The sequence below is a fragment of the Anthonomus grandis genome, chromosome 8 (genome assembly GCF_022605725.1).
Source record: "Anthonomus grandis grandis chromosome 8, icAntGran1.3, whole genome shotgun sequence".
NCBI classification, from domain to species: domain Eukaryota; kingdom Metazoa; phylum Arthropoda; class Insecta; order Coleoptera; family Curculionidae; genus Anthonomus; species Anthonomus grandis.
Genome location: NC_065553.1, coordinates 32,635,457 through 32,658,315, shown reverse-complemented (window position 1 = coordinate 32,658,315; position 22,859 = coordinate 32,635,457). Strand labels below are relative to the sequence as shown.

Below are 22,859 nucleotides of genomic sequence, written 5' to 3'. Positions count from 1 at the left end.
AATCCCGATCGTGCTAATATCATAATAAAATATTTATGTTTACTTCATAGCGTTATAATTGATAAGGAAGGTTTTTATGATTTGCCTATGGAAACACCACTACCACAAAATAAAATTAAAAACAGATTCATGACTGCAGAAGAGAATAGAACCACAACGAGAGCCCACAACATTAGGGATGCACTTAAAAATTATTGTGCTCGTAACACTTAAAGAAATAATTATAATATAAATATTATAATATAAATAACTAAACTAATATAATTAACTTAATCAATAAAACTGTTAATTCATCTGTTAATTATTAATAGCCATATTAATAAATTTACTTACCAGATATTTTCATTTCTGTAGATATTTCTAGCCATTTTTTTTTTTTTTTTTTTTTTTTGGGGTCGGTGGAGAAATTCTTTATGAACACTGGTTACGCGGCGCCGCCCCCAGTAGTGTGGGACTCAGTGTCGAGTCTGTTTCATCCTATACCCACTAAAACTCCACCGCTGGGTGGTGCCTTGTGGCTCCCTACACTGCGGTCTGCTAAGAAGCAGTCCTATTGTGTCCCATATGTTTAGTCCCACAGGTTCAATTCTGTAGCTTCAAGGAAGTCCAGGATTGTGCCCAGTGGTTGATTTCTTATACCCTCTGGTGAGGGTTTCTCTTCCCCCAGGAATGTTGCCCTGGTTTGATTATTTCTAGCCATGCCTTGCGTTAAAGATCTCGTAAGTGATAACTTGAATCTTTCTGATCCCACAAACATTTGTGATTCTAAGCCAAGTTAATTAGTTTTTCTACATTCAAGTCTATATATTTTATTTAATTAATGTAATAAACGCACGAAAAATCCCAATAAGTTTGGATTGACTTCGGACGTCGGAACTAGACGTACGGATACGTACGATTAATTCGGATCCAGTCTGCGTGCTGTCGTAATACTTGAAAGGTTGGGATCGTTCGGGCGTGTATGTACGTATTCGCACGAGTAAACTTCGTACGAAAACGCGTGCAGTGTGCGACCGGCCTTATTCAGGTCCAAAAGTGTTCGTCATCAGTGAAGTCAAGACAAACCTTCAAATATCTCGTTTCCTAATGGCCAAATAAAAAAAACTGTAGAGAGTAACTCGTTAACTAGATCACGCTCTACAAGAATGATGCTAACCATTTTCCCTCTAGGACCAACCATTTCCGGGAAATCTACACTCAAATATAAACTTAATCTGAGCAAGGAGCAAATAGAAGTGTTTTACAGAATGTGTAGCCTTATAAGGACCTTATAAGCAAGACAGTAGCTTTAAGATTTAAAGAGTAGCTGTTTATTCCAATATATAAAAAATGTTTCGCCCCGTTAATTATATAATAGTTTCTCTCATCCCTTACGCTAATAAGATCTTCCTGCACAACGTACATAAGCGTCTTAAACCAGTTCTTTTGCCGCAGCCTTTAGAGACTAGGGAAACATATTAAATAGCAGGCAACTTATTGAAAAGGATAGATAATTTATTATTCCTCTCTGTATCTATACTTTATAAATTAGCAAAAAGTATTTGATAAAGTATACTACTTCCACAAGATAGGCAAGTATGAATAGCAAGGGTTATATCGAAAGGATATCGAAGGGAGAAAGCAGTGGCAGACCTCCTTAATGAGGCTTCAATGCTAAACAGGAAGAACATCTGGTATACAGATGGTTCCAGAATGAACAGCAGTGCTAGTGCAGGGTTCTACGGTGGAGTTTCACACCGTGGGGTGCATTGCCAAGATGGCCGTAGGACATCCCATATAAATTATGATACTTTCAAATATTGGCTCTCCTGTATAAGAAAAGCTGTGAATAAGAAGGGTCACCATATTAAATTTCATTTTTTTTTCTTATAGTAAACACAAGCACAAGAGGAAAGTCCTATGTCACTCTTGGAGTGGTGCTTGCGCGAAGATATTTGTTATTACTTTCTAATAAGCGAATTACAATTTATTTGAAAAAAACTGGAAAAGACAGACTCCAGCCAGGTCTCCGGATTTTTCACTAAACGAGTTTTTCCTGTGGAGTTATATTAAAAGGGTTATTTATAAAGATATGCGTTATCAAAATTTAGAAGAGTTAAAATGAATGTATTAGTTTCAAAAATTATTTTCTATTTATTTTTAATACTTTTTTGTTTGTTTCGTTTTGCTTTCTTGTTTATTAAGTAGGGTGACTTATCTTAAGCTCGAATCTTTAAAAAATTCAATTTTTCTGTAAAATATACAGCGAAGCCAATATTTACAAGTATATTACTTTATATGAGATTTCCTCTGGCCAGCTTGGCGATGCATAACCCCGGTATACCAGAAGAGCATACTCGCTGGGAGAGCATGTTACTGTCTTCCAGACTGAAGTCTTCACTGTGTTGAAATGCGGACAAAAAATCTTAAATTGCGGACACCGCAATACTATCGTACGAATCTGCTCGGGCAGCAGGGTTGCCATTAAGGCTATTATGGCCGAAAAGGTGATCTGAAAGCTCATACGAGAGTGCATAAAGGACCTGGTGGTAATGGGCTGCAGGGTTTTAAGTTTGTCTGGATACCCCGCCACTATGCTAAAAACGTGGAAGCAGACACCCTCGCTAGATTGAGATCCGTGAAACGGTCGATAGGTCCTAACCTACAGTTGGTATAGGCACATGTGTGGCTGTTGCATCGATCAAGAGTCTGCTGGACAAGTGGACCATCAGACGATGGATAGAAGATGTACAATTTCATAAAAGTTTTAGGACAAACACAAATCTGGTAAATATGGTTAACGATAAACGTTTAAATGAGGATGAAAAAAATATTACTTGCATGACTCTCCTCGACTTCAGTAAAGCCTTTGATACTGTTAATTATAGTATGTCGCTAGCAAGGTCAAAGTATCTTAGCGTGTCTAATGATGTAACTACAACAACAAGGTTCCGTCTTACCTGTCTCATCCCCTCTGCTATTAATTTATGTGGCCGACATTTATAAAAATGTAACATATGCTACAATATTTATTTATTTATTTATTGATTAACGTATATAACATTTCAAGTACATATAAGTAGCTAACAGTAATCTTAAGTAGTAACTATACTTCTAATAAATAATACTTAGATAAGCTTAATTTAAAGAGTGGGTCTAGGATACTAACCCAAAATAATAGCCATAGCTAAAAACTTAAATTTATTTATTTTATTTATTGATTGTTTTTTAACAGTTGTTGGGTAGTTCAGTGTCTCAGTCAACAGTGGCGTGTGTTTTTTTTTACGTGTAATCCTCAAGAAACCCTTAAACAAAGCATATTTAGTGTTAATCTGATTGGCGCTCAAAAATGGTACTGTCAACAACAGAGACACGAGAAATCAACACAATAATTGTAAGTGTTTTTAACGCAAAATTTCTTTCGGATATTGCCGAAAAGGTAACTGTCTTTATTAGCAAGAAATTTCGATTTTAAAAAATGATGTGTCAACTCTTCAAAAAGAGAACATTCAGCTTCGAGGCGAATTAGATAACCAAGAACAAGCGATTCGAAATTCAATCATCAGAATCTTTGAACTAAAACCGGAGATAGGTGAAAACATTCACGAAAAGATACTGGGTTTGTTTAAAAATAAACTTAACATTCAAGTACTAGTTCGCTTTACAACGCAAGAACTTCGTTATTCCTTTTTAAATCCGAATCAATTAATAGATAACTTATTAAAGATTATTTCAACTATTAAAACCAGCGCAAAAGGAATAGACCGGTTGTCGATTAAAGATATACAATTATGTCTGACGTTTTGCTTACATTCATTCGTCCATATTATTAACTAATGCATTTTACGTCAAAAATACCCATCAAGGCAATAAAATCTATAGCTAAAATAGTAGAGTCAAAGGAGTATACTGCCAGCTATATCTAAAGTCATTGAGAAACATATTTATAACCAGACATTTAGTTTGCCGAATCTTTGAATATAATTCCAGTTTGCCAATCCGGATTTAGGAAAAATTTTAGCACTTTAGTAAACGTACTAAACGACATAAGAATTAACGAGGAACAAAATCGTCCTACTTGTGTGGCATTACTGGACTTCAGTAAAGCCTTCAATACCAGTGGTGGATTTGGATATGTTTGAGAGGTTTTGTTAGTTGGGAGGCTGGATGACTTTGATGGGATAAGATCCTTGAGGAAGTTTAAATTCTTTTCCAGTGTTGTCAACCTGGCCTCTAGTGCTTTGTTTTTTGCTTGTAGTAGCTTTATTAGTTCAGAGTCGCTCTTAATCCCTGTAGAGGACACGGCTTTTTCTCTGACTACATCCTCGACTAATTTCTTAAATCCCTCCTGAAATGCAATATTAGTCGTGGAAACCACAAAATATTTCGTTGGTAATTGTGTTCTGAAAAGATAGGAGAGCCTCTTTCATTTGGGCTTCTAGAACAATAGCAGCACTCGTTGAGAAGCTTTTTTTTTACTGGTTATCGTTTGCACACAGAACATACAAAACATAACTCTACTTTTCATTTGAGTGACTTGAACCTCTGATATAGTAAATTTGAGCAGGGTAAGCAATGCATGACATAACAAAAATCACAAACAATCTCATATTTTACCTCCTTATCTGTTCGACTTTTACCACACCTTCCGCAAGCAATATAGAGCAAAATAAGAATTTGGCAGGCTCCCAAAAAACTCCAAATCTGAGAGCACGTTAACTTGTAGATTACTATTAAAAGTCAAATAAATCCAGTTCTCCAAACTCGTTGGTTTAGCAGAGATATAAAATAAATACCAAGAATGTTCAAGTATTAATTCCAATAGACGCGTAAAAAAATTTTAAAAAAACTTATTGTAATCTGAGAATGTCTATTATTGTTTCCACTGAAAATCACAATAACTCGCGAACCACTGATTACTGACAGTAGTAGACCAGGGTATTGCAAAGATAATGCTGAGAAGTAGGAAAATATGTAAGAATCACAAATCTACCTCTACTTAGTAAAATAACGCAAATACGCGGAGCGTAAGTGGACTTTCACACCAAAGTAGCATGCGACGTGCGACTCGCTGCTTGAAAGCAAGAAGCACGTCGCAACTAGCATCTTTCACGCTTAGCTTCACACCAAAGCCGCAAATTGCGACTTATCTTCAGTTCTGTGTTGGTAGTATACAATAACAAACAATATTGAAAATGTCGTCGGAAGAAGACAGAAGAATTTTGTGTTAATTGCTGCAAGAAGAAGAAGGAAAAAAGAAGAAAAGTTTGGATTCATCCGTATTTACGTGATATGATAATGCTGACACGCATAGCACTTTCATTGTATCCCAGCAGCTACAATTACATCCTCAAAAATTTCAAAACTCCTACAAGATGGAACAAACAACATTCAAGAAGCTTGTTAATCTAATGAAACCATCAATGCAGTTAAAGAATACAAATTACCGAAGAGCTATCACTGTGGAGGAAAGACTTCTTATATTTTTGAGATAGGTAGGTAATAAACCAGTTAATGCATGAAAATTAAACCACAAGACAATTTGCTAAAACATGTTTTTATTATACCTATACTTTTAAAAAACTTATAAATGACTAAATCTTGATGACAGCATGCTTCATTTCATTGTCGGGTGCTTTTGCAGAAGTTTTTCTTTTTGTAGAGGATCTACTCGATGTACGTGATGGTGTACTTAAAAAAGAATTTCCATCTTGCAAACTTACCTCCCAATAATGATGGGTTGGGTTGGGCCTCTCGGTTCTTCTGGACTGGCAACTGTGGAATCATTTTCATCATCGTCTATTATACTACCCTGATCGGTTTCAACCATTTTATCTTCATTGGCCTCAGTTGGCAAATTGCCCGATTGAGGTCTTGATTTGGTGAATGGTAATACGAATTACTTAACGCCCCATAAGTAATACGGCTTTTTTGATTTAGCTGAATCTCCACTTTTTCCAGCATGCTATTTCACATATCTCGTGAGGCTACCTCGAAGTGTTTTTCATTTTTTTTTTGCATTCAGATGCTAAAACAAAACGTATGTCAATAAATTAGTGTAGTCCGCATCTTATAATTTATTTCAGTTAATACTATTATTGTAATTAATACTGATTATGATTTTGGTTTATCAAATATTTTATTTACTTCATTTTCAGGTTTCTCGCAACTGGTATGACGTTTACAGCGCTTCACTTTGAATTTTATCGAGGAATAAGTAGCATTATTGCGGATACTGCTGAAAAGTTATAGATAGTTCTCCAACCGCAATATATGGCATTACCTACAGTGGAGCAATGGAAAGAGATTTCTGCCAGATATTATGAACTATGGAATATGCCAAATTGCTTGGGATCTTTAGACGACAAACCCATAAGAATAGAGTGCCCTAAAAATCAGGTTCATCATATTATAATTACAAAGGCTACTTTTCAATAGTTTTAATGGCAAGTGCGGACGCAGATGGCATATTCACTTTTGTGAGTGTTGGTAACTACGGTAGAAATACCGATGGTCGTGTGATTAAATCTTCCGGTTTTTTTCGCGCTTTGACAGAAAATAAATTGAACATTCCACCTCCTACTGCCTTACCGAATGATGAGAATAATTCAACGTTTCCTATGTTATTTATAGGAGATGAAGCATTTCCACTTCATAAAAATATTATGTGACCTTACCCCAGAAGAACCCTAACCAACTCCAAAAGAATATGTAACTACAGACTTTCGAGGGCGAGGAAAAGTGCTGAATGTGCATTTGATATGCTGGTTTCAAAATTTAGAATTTTTGAAACACAAATAACCAGATAAAGTTACTCATATTGTCAAAGCTGCTTGTATTTTGCATAACTATGTTTGCAATTATGATGGCAGGTTTTTGCATGTCAACAACGAACAAGATGTTGATGCTGCTTCCAATGCGTTGCTGAGTTTACAACAAGAGCTTCACGGACATCAACGGCAAGCAGTTTACGAGATAGGCTATGCGTATACTTTGTGAAACCTGAAAATGCACTACTGTGGCAAAACAATGTTTGTATATAAATACTAATTAAATATGTATGTGTTGATTATAAATAAATGTTATAAACTCCGTCGCATCGATTTAGAACTCCGATTTTAAACTCTCCGGCAGATACTTCATATTTATACTAAACATTAACGTGAACAACTCTAAGTTCCAGAAAAAAAAGTAAATAAAAAATAAATAAAAAACAAATTTTAAGCGCATTGAGATGAATTGAATTTATTTTGGTGTTGAAAACTTTTTTAAAATTACGCACGCCCATGTTTCGCCGACTATCAGCCGAGATTTCAGTTTTTTGTTGTTCAGGTGACTTCGTATAGACTTTACGAGTTATATTGAAAAAGTAAAAAAAGAATAAACTTACCTGTAGAAAAATATTTTCCAGCTACTTGATTCCAAGCTTTATCTTGGTCACTTCTGTTGCTATATGCTTTTAATGTGTGGTCATAAAGACACTGATAGGTTTCCACAGTTTGAACAAACGATATATTGAATTTTTCATCGTCTGGTAAACGTTTTGTGCACGACATCATGAGAAAATAATTATACAAATAATACCTACCTCAATCACCAAATGGCTATAAACAACGTGTGGGCAGCAAGGGAACACGCAGCCGCGTAGCATATTATACGACCTGTCGTATACTCACGTCGCACGCCGCACGTTGCCACGTAGCATTTTTGCGACGCTACTCCGGTGTGAAACCGTTCATAATATGTATAGGTTTTTAAATAAGTAGCATGCTTCTTGCTTCCAAGCAGGAAGTCGCACGCCGACGTGCCGACGCCTGTATATACCTTCGTGTCGAAGGATAAAGAGAAGTCTATCTAGATAATTTTGAAACTATTTAAGATCATCTTATTACTGACATAAGCAACGTTGAACTTTTTGCTCGGAATCATAGTCTCAACCTAAATACAACAAAATCCCAAATATCGTCTTAGGTAACAATTATATAAAAAAAAAATAATTTAATTAAGGATGCATTTCAATATTTTCAAATTAATTCCTGTTTTAGATCAAGTAGCAAACTTTGGGGTAATTTTTAATAGTTCTATTTCTTTCGAACAGCATATTAAACTTAATCTAAAAGATGCATATTGAGACCTTAACCCTTTCGTCCCTAACGGTACACATATGTACCAGGCAAATTTAAAAATTCCTGTTTGTAAAATAAAAAGTTTTATTTGGTATAAATGTGTACCGGTCCTGTGTATCAGGATTCCGCAGTAACGCACTACAATATACATTGTGGTAAATGTGTGGTTATGTTGATTAAGTTAGCACGTGTATTTAGTAGCGGCAGTATTGCTGCAATAAAATTAGTTATTTAGGACACTCAAAGTGCTTATTTATGCATTTTTTTTTATTAAGTTTTATTTATTATTCAATTTCAAGTGTAGTGCTGTTACAAAGGTAGGTCAAAACTATGTTTTATTTTTGTATTAAATATTTGGGTTACATATTTGGGTATGTTCGTGTGGTACATATATGTGCCAGCAGGTATTTATGATGGTACACATGTATACCAACAGGTCTGTAATTACGTTTATTTGATTTCAGCTTCAATATGGATCGCCGCCGTCCACTTTCACGAAAAGAGGTGGAAAAGCTTATTGAAGAATCCTCAGATTCGGAACCATTTTCTGCTGGCTCCAGTGATAATTATGAACCAGATACCGATGAAGAAGCTGGCAGTGATACGTCCGATATGTCTTCGTCGTCTTTATCGGAAACAACGCAAACCACTGTGCATCGAAACTCAGACATAAACTCTGCGCAACCACCACAGGTAATTGTTGATAGAAACCTAGTTCTTGACTGGGTCATTCCTGATGAAAAATTTGAGCCTGCTAAAATCCTTCCTCCTGAAAGAGAGTGTATGCTGGCTCCAGATATCACCAAGCAGATGACACCTAAGATGCAGATGACAAGTATTTCCTCATTGGTATTTCCTCATTGTCTTTATTTGCACATTGCGAATTGTACAAATGAACGTCTGAAAATCCTAAACCAATTAAAAAAAGGAATGAGAAAATGACTGACAAAGGAGAAATACAGAAATTATTTGGCTGCATGTTCATTACCTATGTGCTACAATCGCCTTCCAAGCCTAAAAAATTATTGGAGCAAGAAGGAGTCAATCGGAAATAGCACCATTCAAAAAACTTTTTCAAGAGATCGTTACATGACTTTGAGCTCAAAAATTTACTTTGTTTCTCCTCAAAAACCCCCAAATGCTTCAAAAACATATTATATTGAAGATTTATTATCTTGTTTCAAATACACATTTCCAAAATGTCGCCAGGATTGCCAGTATCAAAGTATCGACCAATCTATGACCAAATTCAAGGGTCGATCTTCTTTGAAACAATATACGCCCCTCAAATCAACCAAGAGGGGCATTAAGCTATGGCTTCGATGAAGCTATGGCTGCGATGCAGATTCCGGCTACACGTATGATGTCATTGTATATTCTGGAAAACAAGATTCAATTCTAACTTTAGGAGAGCGAGTCGTAACACCTCTTGCGTCTACACTTAAAGAAAATGATGTGTTGTGTTTTGATCGCTTTTTTACAAGTGTGAATTTGTTACTTTTACTAGACTATGCAGCCTTGGGAACATGTCCAATCGCAAGGATGTACCAACTATGGGAGACAAACTAAGGGGAATCTCAATTTAGATGCACTTCTTCTGGATTACTTTGTGTAAAGCGGTAAGACACAAAGGAAGTTTTGCTAATGAGTAACTGTCATAAGCCCAATTTGACAACAATTATCAAAAAAAGCAAAACCGGTGAACAACAAAATATCGAATGTCCAGAGGCCATTTCTTTTTACAGAAAAAAATGCAAGGGGTTGATCGGGCTGATCAATTTATTGGGCTATATGATCATGATCGAAAATCAGCAAAGTGGTGGAAAAAGGTGTTTTACACATTCCTCAATATGTGTGCAGTAAATTCGTGGATAACGTATAATCAATTGAGATGCAGAAGAATGCAGAAGAATTAGTAGCAGAAGGTATACGATATACAAGCTTACCATTATCAAAACAAGGCGCTCCTTCAAGAAAAAGAAAATTATACGGATCTTCAGCATAAGATCTGCCTGTAGAGGGATTAGCCAGAAGAAGATGCACTAGATGTTCTGAAGAGAAAAAACAAACAAGAACAAAAACTCTTTGCCGAGAGTGCAATATTCCATTCTGCAAGTTCTGTTTTATGTTATATCATACCAAATAGTTAATTAGGTTCATTTTCTACTTTGCAAAGCCGTTTTTGTATTTATTTTTTTTTAATAAATGTTGGTATAGCATTTTTTTCTGTTTTTATGGAATTTTTGATCATACCTGTTGGTACACATGTGTACCACCATGAATACCTGCTGGTACATAAATAAACCACCCCCTCCACCATTCCCTGACTATTGACAAAAATTTATATTAATAAAAACTCTTTGTTAGGCATCCTAACAATAATACTTTACACTATTTATTACTTAAACTAAAATATTTTAATTCAGGGACGAAAGGGTTAAAAGTTACCTAAATAAAAAATAGAGTTGCGTGAATCTCTAATTTTCCCTTTTTTGGTGAGGTTGTTTATGGAAGCTCTTTGATGTCCCGAAAAAAAAAAAATATTAGAAAAATTCAAAAGAGCTGTATAAGATTTTAAATATCAATAACAATTTAAACGTGAAAAACTCATGTATAATTTTATTTACAGAATTATCAAACAAGGCAGTTACCCATTTGAGAAGTATTTTCAGACCTCTAGACATAGACATAGTACAAAGTTTAATGAGTATTTTGTTTTTGTACATCATCGAAGTTCATCTTTTCATCGATGTTTTGAATTTGTTTCAGCCAACTTTGCTGCTACCATGAATACGCATTCCCCATCCTTCTTGACTCTTTTTTGTTGCCGCCTGACTCTCATTATTCTCGTTACTGCAGTTTTGTTTTCATTAAACAACTTATACAGGGTGATTAATGATTGATGGTATCTTAGACGTTTTCGGAGAACGAAAAATAGAATTTTTTGAAAATTTCGCATCATGGGTTTTGTAGCGTTTTATTTTTCTATTCCTTATTTTCACTAACGCTCCATTGATATTTCATTAATTTCAATAATTATATTAATAATTTCAGTCAATTTCTTTTATTTGTATTTCTTTAAATTCACACTGTCAATGACACATTACTACGGTAACGCATCACTCTCCTGGTTTAATTTATTCATGCTTTCTGTTGACGATCCGTCACTCTTCTGGTTGGTCTTAATTAATGTTTTCTCTGATTGGATTGACATTGACAGCTCAGGCGAGAGGTGGGGTCGTTACTTATTGATCATTCCAGGTCACGTGACATTTGACAGGCGGCCATGTTAGCTGAGGGGCAAACAATTATTTTCATTTCCATTGTGTTCTTGTGAGCTTCGTGTGATTTTGTTCTGCTTCTTTGTGCTTTTTTAGGTGTTCGAACTTTGTTTTTTAGTTAAAAACGTTGTATTTTCTAAAAATGTTTAACAGAGGATATTATGAAACCCTAACTGGGGATGTAAAGCGGCGTTATGACCAGAAAATTGGGATTATAAACAATATTGACCCCTACCAATTGGGGCCTGGTGATTGTAATTTTAATGTGAGGGAGCTTCCCATTGTTACCATCATCGATTTGGTTTCCTATCTTGTGTTTACACATAGTTTTTACACTGGAGAGCAATTGAAGGCAATGAAAAGCTTGCAAGCATATAAATTTGCTGAATCTAGTGCGGTGTTAAATATTTTAGCCAAGCATGTAAATGAAGAAACTTATGTTGTAGTTGGCAAGGTAAGTTAAGAACATTATTTAATTTTTGTACAATTTTTTGTTATTCAGTTATAACTCAATGTTATTACAGGTTAGACACTCATAAGATTTCCGAGTAAAGCCCCTTGAGACTTGAATAATTTTGCTGCAAGATGGAAGTGTTTCAAGTGCGCACTGCATATGTATGGCTGGTCTCGGTGAAGCATGCAGTCATATAGCAACAGTTCTTTTTTATTTGCACATGAGACCGAGCACACCCTATGAATCTCCAATTTCATGTACAGAGCCTGGCAGTTTGGCCCATACCACCAATAAAAAATGTTGATATAACTACACTTAGTGAAATGAGTTGGTCACATAAACAAGCTGGTCCCTCTTATCTACTGAGGCAAAGAAATATTTCAATGACTGTGGAAGAAACAGAAACTTTTCTAAGAAAACTAAAAATAGGAAATGAATCTTTTGCTTCAGAAATCGAAAAGGAGGAGTTTAATAAAGCCCCTGATCTACCAATTGCCTATGGGTCATGGTACGATGAGGATTTAAAAACAAAAACATATGAGGAACTGTTAGAAATATCAAAAGGTATTAATATGGTTCCAACAGAAATACAAATTAATACAGTTGAGGCGTATACAAGAAACCAAACACAAAATAATGTGTGGTTTAAATATAGAGCAGGGCGAATCACAGCATACAAATTCAAAGCTGTTTGCAGAACTTCAGTTGCATATCCATCAATGAGTGTAATAAAAGCGATATGTTATCCCGAAAAAGTAGTGTTTTACTCAAAACAGACCATGTATGGACTAAAGCATGAAAAGACAGCTATGAAGGATTATGAGACAACCATTAAGAAGGATCATCAAAATGTAAATATAAAATCTGCAGGTTTTTTTATTTCCAAACAGTATTCAGACCTATGTGCATCACCTGATGGTTTAATAGTGTGCGAGTGTTGTGGACAAGGCTGCATTGAAATAAAGTGTCCATATTTACTTAAAGGGGAGATGTCGCTTCAAGAATTTGCTGAAAAAAAAAATACGTGTCTAATTTTTGATGACGGTAATATGCTCTTAGACCCAAATCATTCATATTATTACCAGTGTCAACTACAAATGTTTGTAACCCAAAGTGCATACTGTGATTTCTTAGTTTGGTCACCAAAAAATATTTTCATAGAGAGAATTTTTTTTGATTATAAATTTTGTCTTGAAAATATAGAAAAAGTTCTAAATTTCCATGCTTTTATAATTAAGCCGGAGTTACTTTCAAGGTATTTTACTGAACAAGGAGGCAGTGTTAGGGTAGTACTTTGGTGTAATTGTAAAACTCCTGATAATGGACGTCCTATGCTAAAATGTGAGAACGATATTGTATTATACAGTGGTTTCATGTTGACTGTGTTAACTTATCTGAGTTTCCGATAGAAAATTGGTTTTGCCCTGATTGTAAATGTGAATAAAATAAAGGTCTAAACTATATAACTATATATTAATTACTTGGTATTACAGAGTTATATAAATTTATTAATGCACTACATACAACAATCATTTCATCAACAGCAGATTTTTTTGACAACATACTTACTGGAATACTCTGTTGAAATATTTTAAATTTTTTCTTTAATAAACCTATTATTCTTTCAACATGTATTCTCACAGTGGCAATATTTCTAGTGCTTTCTAGGTCTTTTGGATGAAGCTGACTTTTTCCTTTAGTGAATGCCGGCATTGCCAGTTTGGCTCCTAAAATTTTTACAGAGTCTTCTATTAAAAATCCCCTATCTGCCAAAATGACATCCCCTGGTGAAATTAAATTTAAAAAATCTGAAATTTCTGCTAAATATTTATCACTTGTTCTCCCTCCCCAAGCTTTTGATATATAAGCTATTGTACCTTGGGGAGTGATTCCAATTAAAAACTTTATGGTTTGGTGATGTTTATAATTTGACCAACACTGTGAGGCATTTAATACATTAGATGGAGTCTCTATAAAAACCTCAAAACAGTCAATTATTATGACTACTGTCATTAAATGCCTCTTTAAAACAAGCAGGAACATTTCTGAGTAACTGTTCTCGAGATGGCCACAAAACAAAATGTTTCAGTCTTAAGTATAAGATATTTAAAGTACTTAGGAAGGTCTCTGAAACAGTTGTTGGACAAACACAAAATCGATATGACATATACTTAAAGGGTAAATTTAATCTAAATTTCATTAATGTGAGCAGCAACTGTTGGAAAGGTGACAATGCTTTTTTCACAGACAAGAATGGCTTAATATCTTCATATAATGTAAAAAATATATTGCAGCTAAGACCGGTAAAATATAAACATTTAGTGTCATTATTTTTAAACGAATCTTCATTTAAATCACAGCTTTCAAGCCTTTGTTTTAGCTCGTGTATTTGACTATTGCAAAACTTAAGATCTGCAAAAAGTTTACACAAATTGTCAATTGATAGGTCAGTTTGCACTGCAATACTAGTTTGTGTTTCACTAACTTTTGTAGCCGCAATTTCTTCATTCATGTTCTCCATTTGGGTGCTACCACTGGGAGTATTGATACTTTCTGGATTGATACCTGGGTTGATTCCTGTCTTGCTTTCCTCTGCATTTATCTAAAAATAGCATGCATATATTTTAATCAGATTACAGACAAAGTCAGTTTAAAACTAAATAAATATCAGAAACTTTTTTCCATACCTCTAACTCAACCCTCTTTCTCCTATTTAATGCCCTGTCATGTCTCTCTACTGCTTTTTTAGTTACAGTTTTAATTGTAACATAACCCATATTTTGATTAGGTACCCAGTCGGGATTGCCTTTATCTTCTAACTCAGCAGGAGCACCTGAAAATATAATACACAAACTATCATAGCATCTCCTCCCATCACAACTTTAAGTCCAATATTCTAAACTTAATTTAATATCTTTATGGCAAATATTGCCTCTGTGACTATGCATTATTATTTACTCACCGTTTATGAAATGCCTAGAACATATTCGAGCATTTTTTAGGAACGTGTCTGTCAAAGGGCCCCTTTTTAAAGACTTAATCCAAAGATCACGACGTTCATTTGACAAGGCATCGAACATATCTCCTCGACCTTTTAAAGCAGCGGGTATTCTAAAAAACCTTACATTGTCCCTCTCAGCTCTCATTGAACACTTTACAACTGAACAAAACGAAGGCATTTTCACAAAACTTTAAAAAACAAACTCCTATTTCTGCATTCAACAACGTTATGTTTACAAATTGTGTGCCCCTCAACAAATATGGCCGCGCTGTCAATGACGTCACTCTAAAATGATCAATTTAGTCGGTACTGCATCCATTTTGTTCCCGTGTCGCAGGTAGAAGCGCACGTAAAAGGCCAGTTTTTTATTTCCGAAGTTTGTGAAGCAGGAAGTGGCCAATATGGTTTATAATTTATAGTCCTTAATCTTGTTCCTTTAGGGAACTGTTTATTTCATAATTCTGGTCCAGGATGCTCAAGATTTTGATGGATAGATAATGAAACCGTTGATTGAATATTTGGGAAGATACGCAACCTTATGGGCTAAAGCGTGACCGCAAATATGCGTGAAAAATAGATGGCGATTCTCTCCAGTATGCGCGAAAATAATTTCGTCCGTCGCTTCTCAGTAATCGGCCGATCATCCCTGAGTCATGTGGGAGAGTTTTTGCACAGGTTCGTGTTTGCCGTATTGCAATTTGGTAGTTGTTAAAAAATGTTCTTGGATATCGTTATCACAAATAGATACTCACATAGATATATGTAAATGTGTTTAGTTTGTGAGACGATGGCTCCTTTAGGCAAAATTAATCAGTGTGCGTATATTAATTAAGACTTTGATTTATAACAACCTAAAATGGGAATCTCAAAATCTTCTAAAAATCTTTAAAAAAATCTAATTATAAACCTCACAGAAAATTATCTATTTTATCTACAAAAATCAATCCGAACTCTTAAAGATATTGTCTCTTTATGTCTATGAGAGCCATTTTCTCTTTTTTTTTTTACTTTAAGAAAATTTTAAATCAATATATTATGTTTATGGTCTTTAGTGTTTTAAGTATTTTCAATAATTGTTTTCATGATGAAATTCATTCATGAAAAAGATAAAAATAAAGCCTAAAAAGCCTTTAAAGTAATTGAGAAACTGGTTATAGTACGAATGGTAGCTTTCCTAATTAAAAAAAATAACATATTAAATGAATGTCGAGTAATGTTTTCATTCTTGGAGAGATTATATTTGAGCTTGAAGAAGGTCACTTTGCTGCAGCGGTATTCTGCGACTTCTCTAAAGACTTTGACTGTGTCAACCATGGAATACTGCTCGGTAAGCTTTCTAGATATGGGTTTAGGGGAGTTGCTCTAGAATGGTTAAAATTTTGTTTTGTTAGACAGAAAAAAGTTTGTTTGGCCAAATGGCAGTTTGTCTGAACTTTGTGTAGTAAGCAGGGTTCGTTTCTCGGTCCTATTTCTATTGTATATAAATGACCTGGCGTCTCTCCAGATAAGAGGATTCTTCACTATTTTTGCAGATGACACCACTATCTTATGGGCAGACAATAACAAAAGCACATTAACAAGAACAATTTCTAAAGATTTATTAATGATTAAACAGTGGTTTGATGCTAATTTGTTATGTTTAAACATAGATAAGACTAAATTATTAAGTTTTTATGTTCAGAGCAGTTCATGATTCACAACAAAGAATTGGAAGTGAATAATTTTAACAGATTTCTTGGAATTGTTATCGATCATAAACCTAAGTTTTATGGAGATATGTCAGAAGGCAAAAACTGGCTAGACGATGTTATGCTGTTAGAGTGGTTTTAAATGAACTGAGATTTATATCTGCAAAAACGGTCTATTTTTTTTTTGTCGAAAGTTGGAACTTACTTTCATACAAAAATACCTACAGTATGGAATCACATTTTGGAGTTGCATTAGTAAACGGCTTTTTGACTCGATGTTTGTTTTTAAAAAACGAGCCATTAAATATATGTGTCATAAATCTCCACAGGACATGCAGACCCCTATTTAAAGATACTTTCCTTGTGTTGCTTGTTTATTGTTGAGTCTGCTTGCCTAATATACAAAAAATATAAATTGTATCTTCAAAATAACGGGTCCTTAAAACATTATAATATCAGAAAAAAATACAATATTCCAATGCCCATCCCGAAAAGTAAACTTAGAATTCTCTTATTTACTTGAGCATAAAAATTTTTAATCATTTTCCAAATGTCATAAAAATCTCTAGAAGTTCTCCTCGCTTTAAAAAGTCCTTAACGAAACTTCTTAAAAGCAAGTATTTTTATAGCATTAGAATTTTTTGAAGATAGTTAGGAATAGGCCAATAGTATATAATTAGTTTTTAGTAAAGATGTAAAGGTTAGAATTTGTGATGTTACTCTAAAAATTTTTTAAGTCGTCTTGCTTTGAAATTTAAAATACATTTTGTGTTTATACTAGTATGTTGAACCCACTGTTGTGTATTGTTTTTAAATTATGTGTTAGTAATATGTCAATTAATATGCCTATTTTATATCATAGAAGTACCATGTCAACAAGTAGGTACCATGTATTTATGAATAAAGTATGTTTTGAATTTTTTGAAATTCGAAATTGTATTTAAAAGTGAGAGAGGTATATAATATTTAATAGGGATGATTCCAACTACTCACTAGAAATTACTTCGTTGAAAAAGTAATTAAAAGGGTTATTCAAAACTGCAAGTGGCCAACATGGCGTCGACAAGAAGAAAAAAAGTTGATTATGACTCTCTAAAGAAGGAACGTCGTATTTAAAAGTTAAAGATGTTAACTTGTAAATGAGAGAAAGTGTTGTAAAATGTATAAATGATTTTATTTTATATTTTCAAATAACGCCAGAAAAAAAATAAAAAAAAAACCATTTTGCCAAATTTCACCTTTTTCCTGAATATTAGGAAGGATTTGGCATTTTTCCAATTTTTAGATTGCATTTATTCAATCATTGCATTTATATTGCGCAACTTTCGTCTAATTAAACCATTTACTGCTCATCCTTATTTTGGACATCCTGTATAATCGCGATGAGACCCTTCATACTGTTAAACAAAATATTTGTTTTTTTTTCTTATTAACTTTTTCTAATTTTAAGAATTAGTAATTAAGTGTTTGCCTGTATTGCAAATTAAAATGTGGCCTATTTTCTATATTTTATAGTGTTGTTACACCCTTATTTAAAACCTTTTAAATTTTGCGATTTTATTTTTATATTAATTTCAGTTAAAGGTATCTATTTTTCAATATTTTTGTCCAAAAAAAGTGTACTTCACAGATCTCACTACCCTACACAGTTTTTGAGATATTGGCTGGTTTCACAAACCCGTATTGTCAAAAATCACATTTCGGGCTACTTTTTGCAAAAAATTATTGACTCTAAAATGATATTACCGTATATAGATATTAAATCTTTAATTATTTAATTTACTCTTTATATTTACGTGAAACCTACCTATATCATCACCTTTATTTAATATTTTTGTTAATTTTCTAATTAATAAATAAAAGCTTATTGAATTTTTGTTTTGTTTATATTTTTGTCTCAAAAAAGGATTTTGGTAAGTAATTTATTATTTGTTAATAAAATTTAAGTTGTAAGAGATAGCACCTTCCAATACATTACTTGACCACCACATTTATCTAGTTATTTATGGGAGATCACAGCGCATTTAAATATCGGCAATAACAAAATAAATAAAAGCGCTGTTATCATCATCGCCCTTGTCTTAAAAAAATAACAAAACGGCCGGGCGCCCAAAGATTCCCGCGTCGTTAAACTGCAAGTGGTCAATATAGCGCCGACAAAGAAAAACAAAGTTGATGATGGCTTTTTAAAGACAGAACGTCGTATTTTAAATTTAAAGGTGTCATCGTATAGGCGAGAAAAAGTGGTCACAATAATTTATTCATTTAATAAATACTTTTGTCATATATTTTGAAATAACGCCAGAAAAAAAATAAAATGATTTTGCCAAATTTCAGTTTTTTGCAAAATTTAGGAATTATTTAGATTTTATTATAAAAGGACACTATATTGCTCAACTTTCCTCTAATTATACCACCTCTATTGACGTCTTGTATAAGCGTGATGCGGGGTCTTTAAACAAAATGTTTTTTTTTTTGCTACTATAGGTATCTTTTTATAGTTTTAAGTATAGTTGTACATTACATACTCAATAACTGGTAATTGAGAATTTTCCTGTGTCGCTTAAAACTTAAAATGTGGCCTATTTTCTATTTCTATTAACATCCTCACTCACAACCCCTTACTTTACAGATCTCACTACGCTGCACAATTTTTCAGATATTGAATCACATGACAAAATGGGTTACTTTTTACAAAAAATTATTGATCAAGAAGTTATATTACCATCGGTATTAAGTCTTATGAATTATTTCAATTATTTTTTATAATATTTACGTGAAACCTACTTATATCTTAAAATTTGTTCCACATATTTTTTGTATATTAGTTTTTAGTTAATTAAGTGCAACGGGCTTTTTATTTAAAAACTTGACCCTCTTGAACACAAAATGAAGGAAACATAATGTTTGTTGGAATTATAACTTGTATTAAACTTTGTTGGTAATTTTGTAAAAATAGCTTTTTATATATATTTTTGTATTAATTTTTGTCTCAAAAACATATTTTGGTAAGTAATTATTTGTTTATAAACTTTAACTTTTAAGAAATTTCAATATGCCTCCACCCTTAAGTATATCACTTATCACTTGACCACTACATAAATGACACCGTGTTGTATGTTCAAAAAAAATAATAAAAACATAGTTGGCAGCATCATCCCATATCTTAAAAAAATATCCAACACGGCCGCGTAACCGGAGATTCCAGCGTCGTTGAAAACCTGACTCAAAGAAGCCAAAAGCCAAGTTCACGCAGCTAAAATAAATCGTTCCTAGATTTGACGCTTCGCGGCAGCACCACACGGTGCACGAAACTGAACGGCAATCCGATAGTCGACCGGGTACACTTTTTAACACAGGATTGCGTATCTTCCCAAATATTCAATCAACGATGAAACTTAGCAAGGTGAGTGTGTCACATTTTGAACGCCATTCATTTTTATCGACAGTGAATACAATGGCAACTGTTGTTTTAGGGTTTTACTTTTCCGTTTTCCTCTTTATTCTTCTTCAATTGTTGATGGCTGCTGATTTCCCCGGGAAATTGCTGAAAGCGATGGAGCTGGAGTTAGAGTTAGAGCTAGTATTAGAGATTCCCAGTTCAGATAGCTAAGCTACAAATAGCATATCTTCGCAGCCTCGATTTTGAAGGCTAGCCGTTCATTTCTTGGAGGAATATACAGGCCAGTTTATTCCATTTATTTAAATATTACTAACCATAGATTTGTCTCACTTATTTAAATTTTTATTAATAAACCTTTAATTTCAATTTATTGTTATATCATATCATAATTTAATACGTCAATTTCTTATCTATAATTTTAATTATTTTTTTGTTCAGTATTTTTCAGTGCCCTTTTTGGTAATTAAGTAGATATAACACGGTTAAGGCTGATATGCCACAAGTAAAAAGGTTCATGAACTTTCCCCTGCGTACTACAAATATATACAAAAAAAAAACTTTAATAATTGCAATTTATTTTTCAAGTGCTGAAATCTACCTAGTAGCGAAATCATAATTTAAATGTTACTTTTGTCAAACTTATTTAATTATGATTGCGTTGGTTAAATAACGTAATCATATCAACAATAATCATAATTTAATTTATAATAAATTATTAACATTTAACAGATTAGAACATGATGTGTATACATATCTTTGATGTAAATATAATTTGGTTGTATTGTTAAGATATTTTTTTTGCCTCTTTAAATCTACTTTATCCAGGGTCATTTAATTGTTAGTTGAAACCTATATTCCAAGTCTTTTTCTTAGTTTTCTTTCATTTATAAAAAAAAACTAAGTGGCGTCCTCTTATTTAATAGTTATAATCAAGTTTATATTCTTTAATAGCCAGTCATAAGTGAACCTTCGAACAATTCCAAGCCTCCAATAATTCTGAGCTACCTTTTTTTTTTGTTTTAGCTAGTGATCTAACGATTAAAAATATTATTAGCGATGCAGCGTTGCCGCTTATACCATGCAAAAATAACAATTTTGTTAGTTTAAATGGAATACCCTGTATATTATTTTATTTTCTTATCCGCTATCGCTTTATGATTGTTTTTGTATAAAGTGTTCCTATACCTATTTCTATTGGTTTTCGAGAAATTAATTATTTTCTTTATTTTTTTACCAAAACATAGATCCAAATAAATTTTTATTACTACGGCACTGGAACGCGCAGAAAATTGAAATTATAAAAGTCATTTATGGAAGTATTGTACATTAGTGAAAAATACTATAAAACTTTGTTCTACGTTATACAGGGTTGCTCGAAATTAGTGATTTTACCGCTAGATACAACAATTGGACATAGTTATGCATAACGCGACCAAGCGCCAAATCGTTTTTTTGGTATTATTGTGTCATCTGACGGCCAAATTTCATGTTTATCTACGAAAAAAATCTCGAGCGTTAGAAATCTATAGTTCTAGGATATATTTTAAATTAAACTAAGCGCCAAACGGTTGATAACGCTAGTTGAACTTTGCATAAAACGACTAAATGCCACGAAATTGCATAGGTCAATTAAACGCCATGATACTGGGCACTTGGCTTAGTAATGCAAATAGCAGTTAAGTTCGGTCACGTGATCTGGCACCGAAAAATAGGATATATATCATGTGATATTTCTCAAATTTTGATCATTTTTCTCGCAGATGCATTTACCGAACTTAGCTAGGAAATATCAACAGACGTTTCTTGAGTGATTTAATTTAAATTTTCAAAAAATGCTGAAGCGGACTGCTATTATACTAAATCGCACATATGAAATAAATTTAGAGGTAAGTAGAATCCAAACTATCTAGTGCTACTATGAAATGGGGCAGTAATAGAACTTTTTAGATCGTTAGTTGTTACCAAGAAACTCTAGTTTTATTTGAAGTTTTTCAAGGTATGCTATAGCTATGCAGTTTTAATTTGCTTAGCTTATTATGTTAGTAAATAAATTTGTTTAGTTTTACTGTAATTGTGTTGTGTCTTTTACTTTAAAATAAAAAGTGCTTTTACAGGATTTTCTAAAAGATCTGTAAGGGTTTCAAATAGTCACTTTTCATTTTAAGTCGGTGTTTCTAATAAAACTTTCAGCTGTTCATAAACTACCTTAATGAAAAATAGGGCTGTCAGTCGAAATATACAGTGTGGCCCAAATTGGGTGTACATGTATGGGTATCTTGGAAACTATAAGAGATAGAAAATTGGTTAAATGGGGAAAGTTGTAGGGCATTTAGTTACCAATTAAGTGCCGCTTTCAGAACGATTTTATCTTTTTCCGATTTTGAATATTTGGAAAAAATCAAAAGGTTGCATTTGTGAAAAAAGGCTGTATTTTTTTTATTTCAACGTATTTTTAAAATCTGTAAAAACATTATTAGGACAACTTTTTAAAGACAACGCATACCTGAATTCAGTTTTTGTTTTCGACGTTTCAGTTCTGAGATTTCATCCTCAACTTCTTTTTTTCTTATGGCGGCCATTTTGTTTTTTTGCTGAATTAAAAAGATCTTTTTCTTCCCTTTAAAATGATGTATAACACTTTATGAAAATATTTTGTGTTTAAGTCAAAAAATTAGATAGTTTATTTTTCGCTGAGTTGGCCATGACTTTTATTGGCATTTTGTTATACACACAATTTTTATTAACTTACTAACTTGCTAACTTATACTTTTACGTAATTTCTAACTAAAGCAATTAACTACTTGTAACAATAATATTATATTAAACTATTCAAAATGACGGCCATTTTTGTTAAAACATTCTTCACATTTCTTTAAAACACTTCTAGTTACCTTGCGCAGGGTGTTTCTATTTCTATTATTTAAGAC

General features: G+C 33.3%; 1 protein-coding gene across 2 annotated transcripts; it reads right to left on the bottom strand.

The window, feature by feature from the left end:
* Positions 1-13,050: 13,050 nt before the first annotated feature.
* Positions 13,051-15,121, bottom strand: LOC126739544 (uncharacterized). Of its 2 annotated transcripts, XM_050445289.1 has the most exons (4): positions 14,803-15,121; positions 14,528-14,673; positions 14,326-14,442; positions 13,055-13,567 (listed from the first exon to the last, which is right to left on the bottom strand). In XM_050445289.1, the coding sequence occupies exons 1-4, from the start codon at positions 15,017-15,019 to the stop codon at positions 13,505-13,507; spliced, it is 543 nt and encodes a 180-aa protein (XP_050301246.1). In that variant the 5' UTR covers positions 15,020-15,121; the 3' UTR covers positions 13,055-13,504. The 2 variants fall into 2 exon arrangements, with proteins under 2 accessions (XP_050301245.1, XP_050301246.1); XM_050445288.1 differs by having other exon boundaries at positions 13,051-14,442.
* Between the last annotated feature and the right edge of the window lie 7,738 nt (positions 15,122-22,859).

Bases quoted from the DNA above. Each gene is read 5' to 3' on its own strand.
- LOC126739544 (XM_050445288.1), bottom strand. From the start codon at position 15,019: ATGCCTTCGTTTTGTTCAGTTGTAAAGTGTTCAATGAGAGCTGAGAGG. The intron at 14,674-14,802 runs GTGAGTAAATAA...TTATATTTTCAG, and splicing joins TTCTAGGCATTTCATAAACG to GTGCTCCTGCTGAGTTAGAA. The intron at 14,443-14,527 runs GTATGGAAAAAA...TGCTATTTTTAG, and splicing joins GAAAGAGGGTTGAGTTAGAG to ATAAATGCAGAGGAAAGCAA.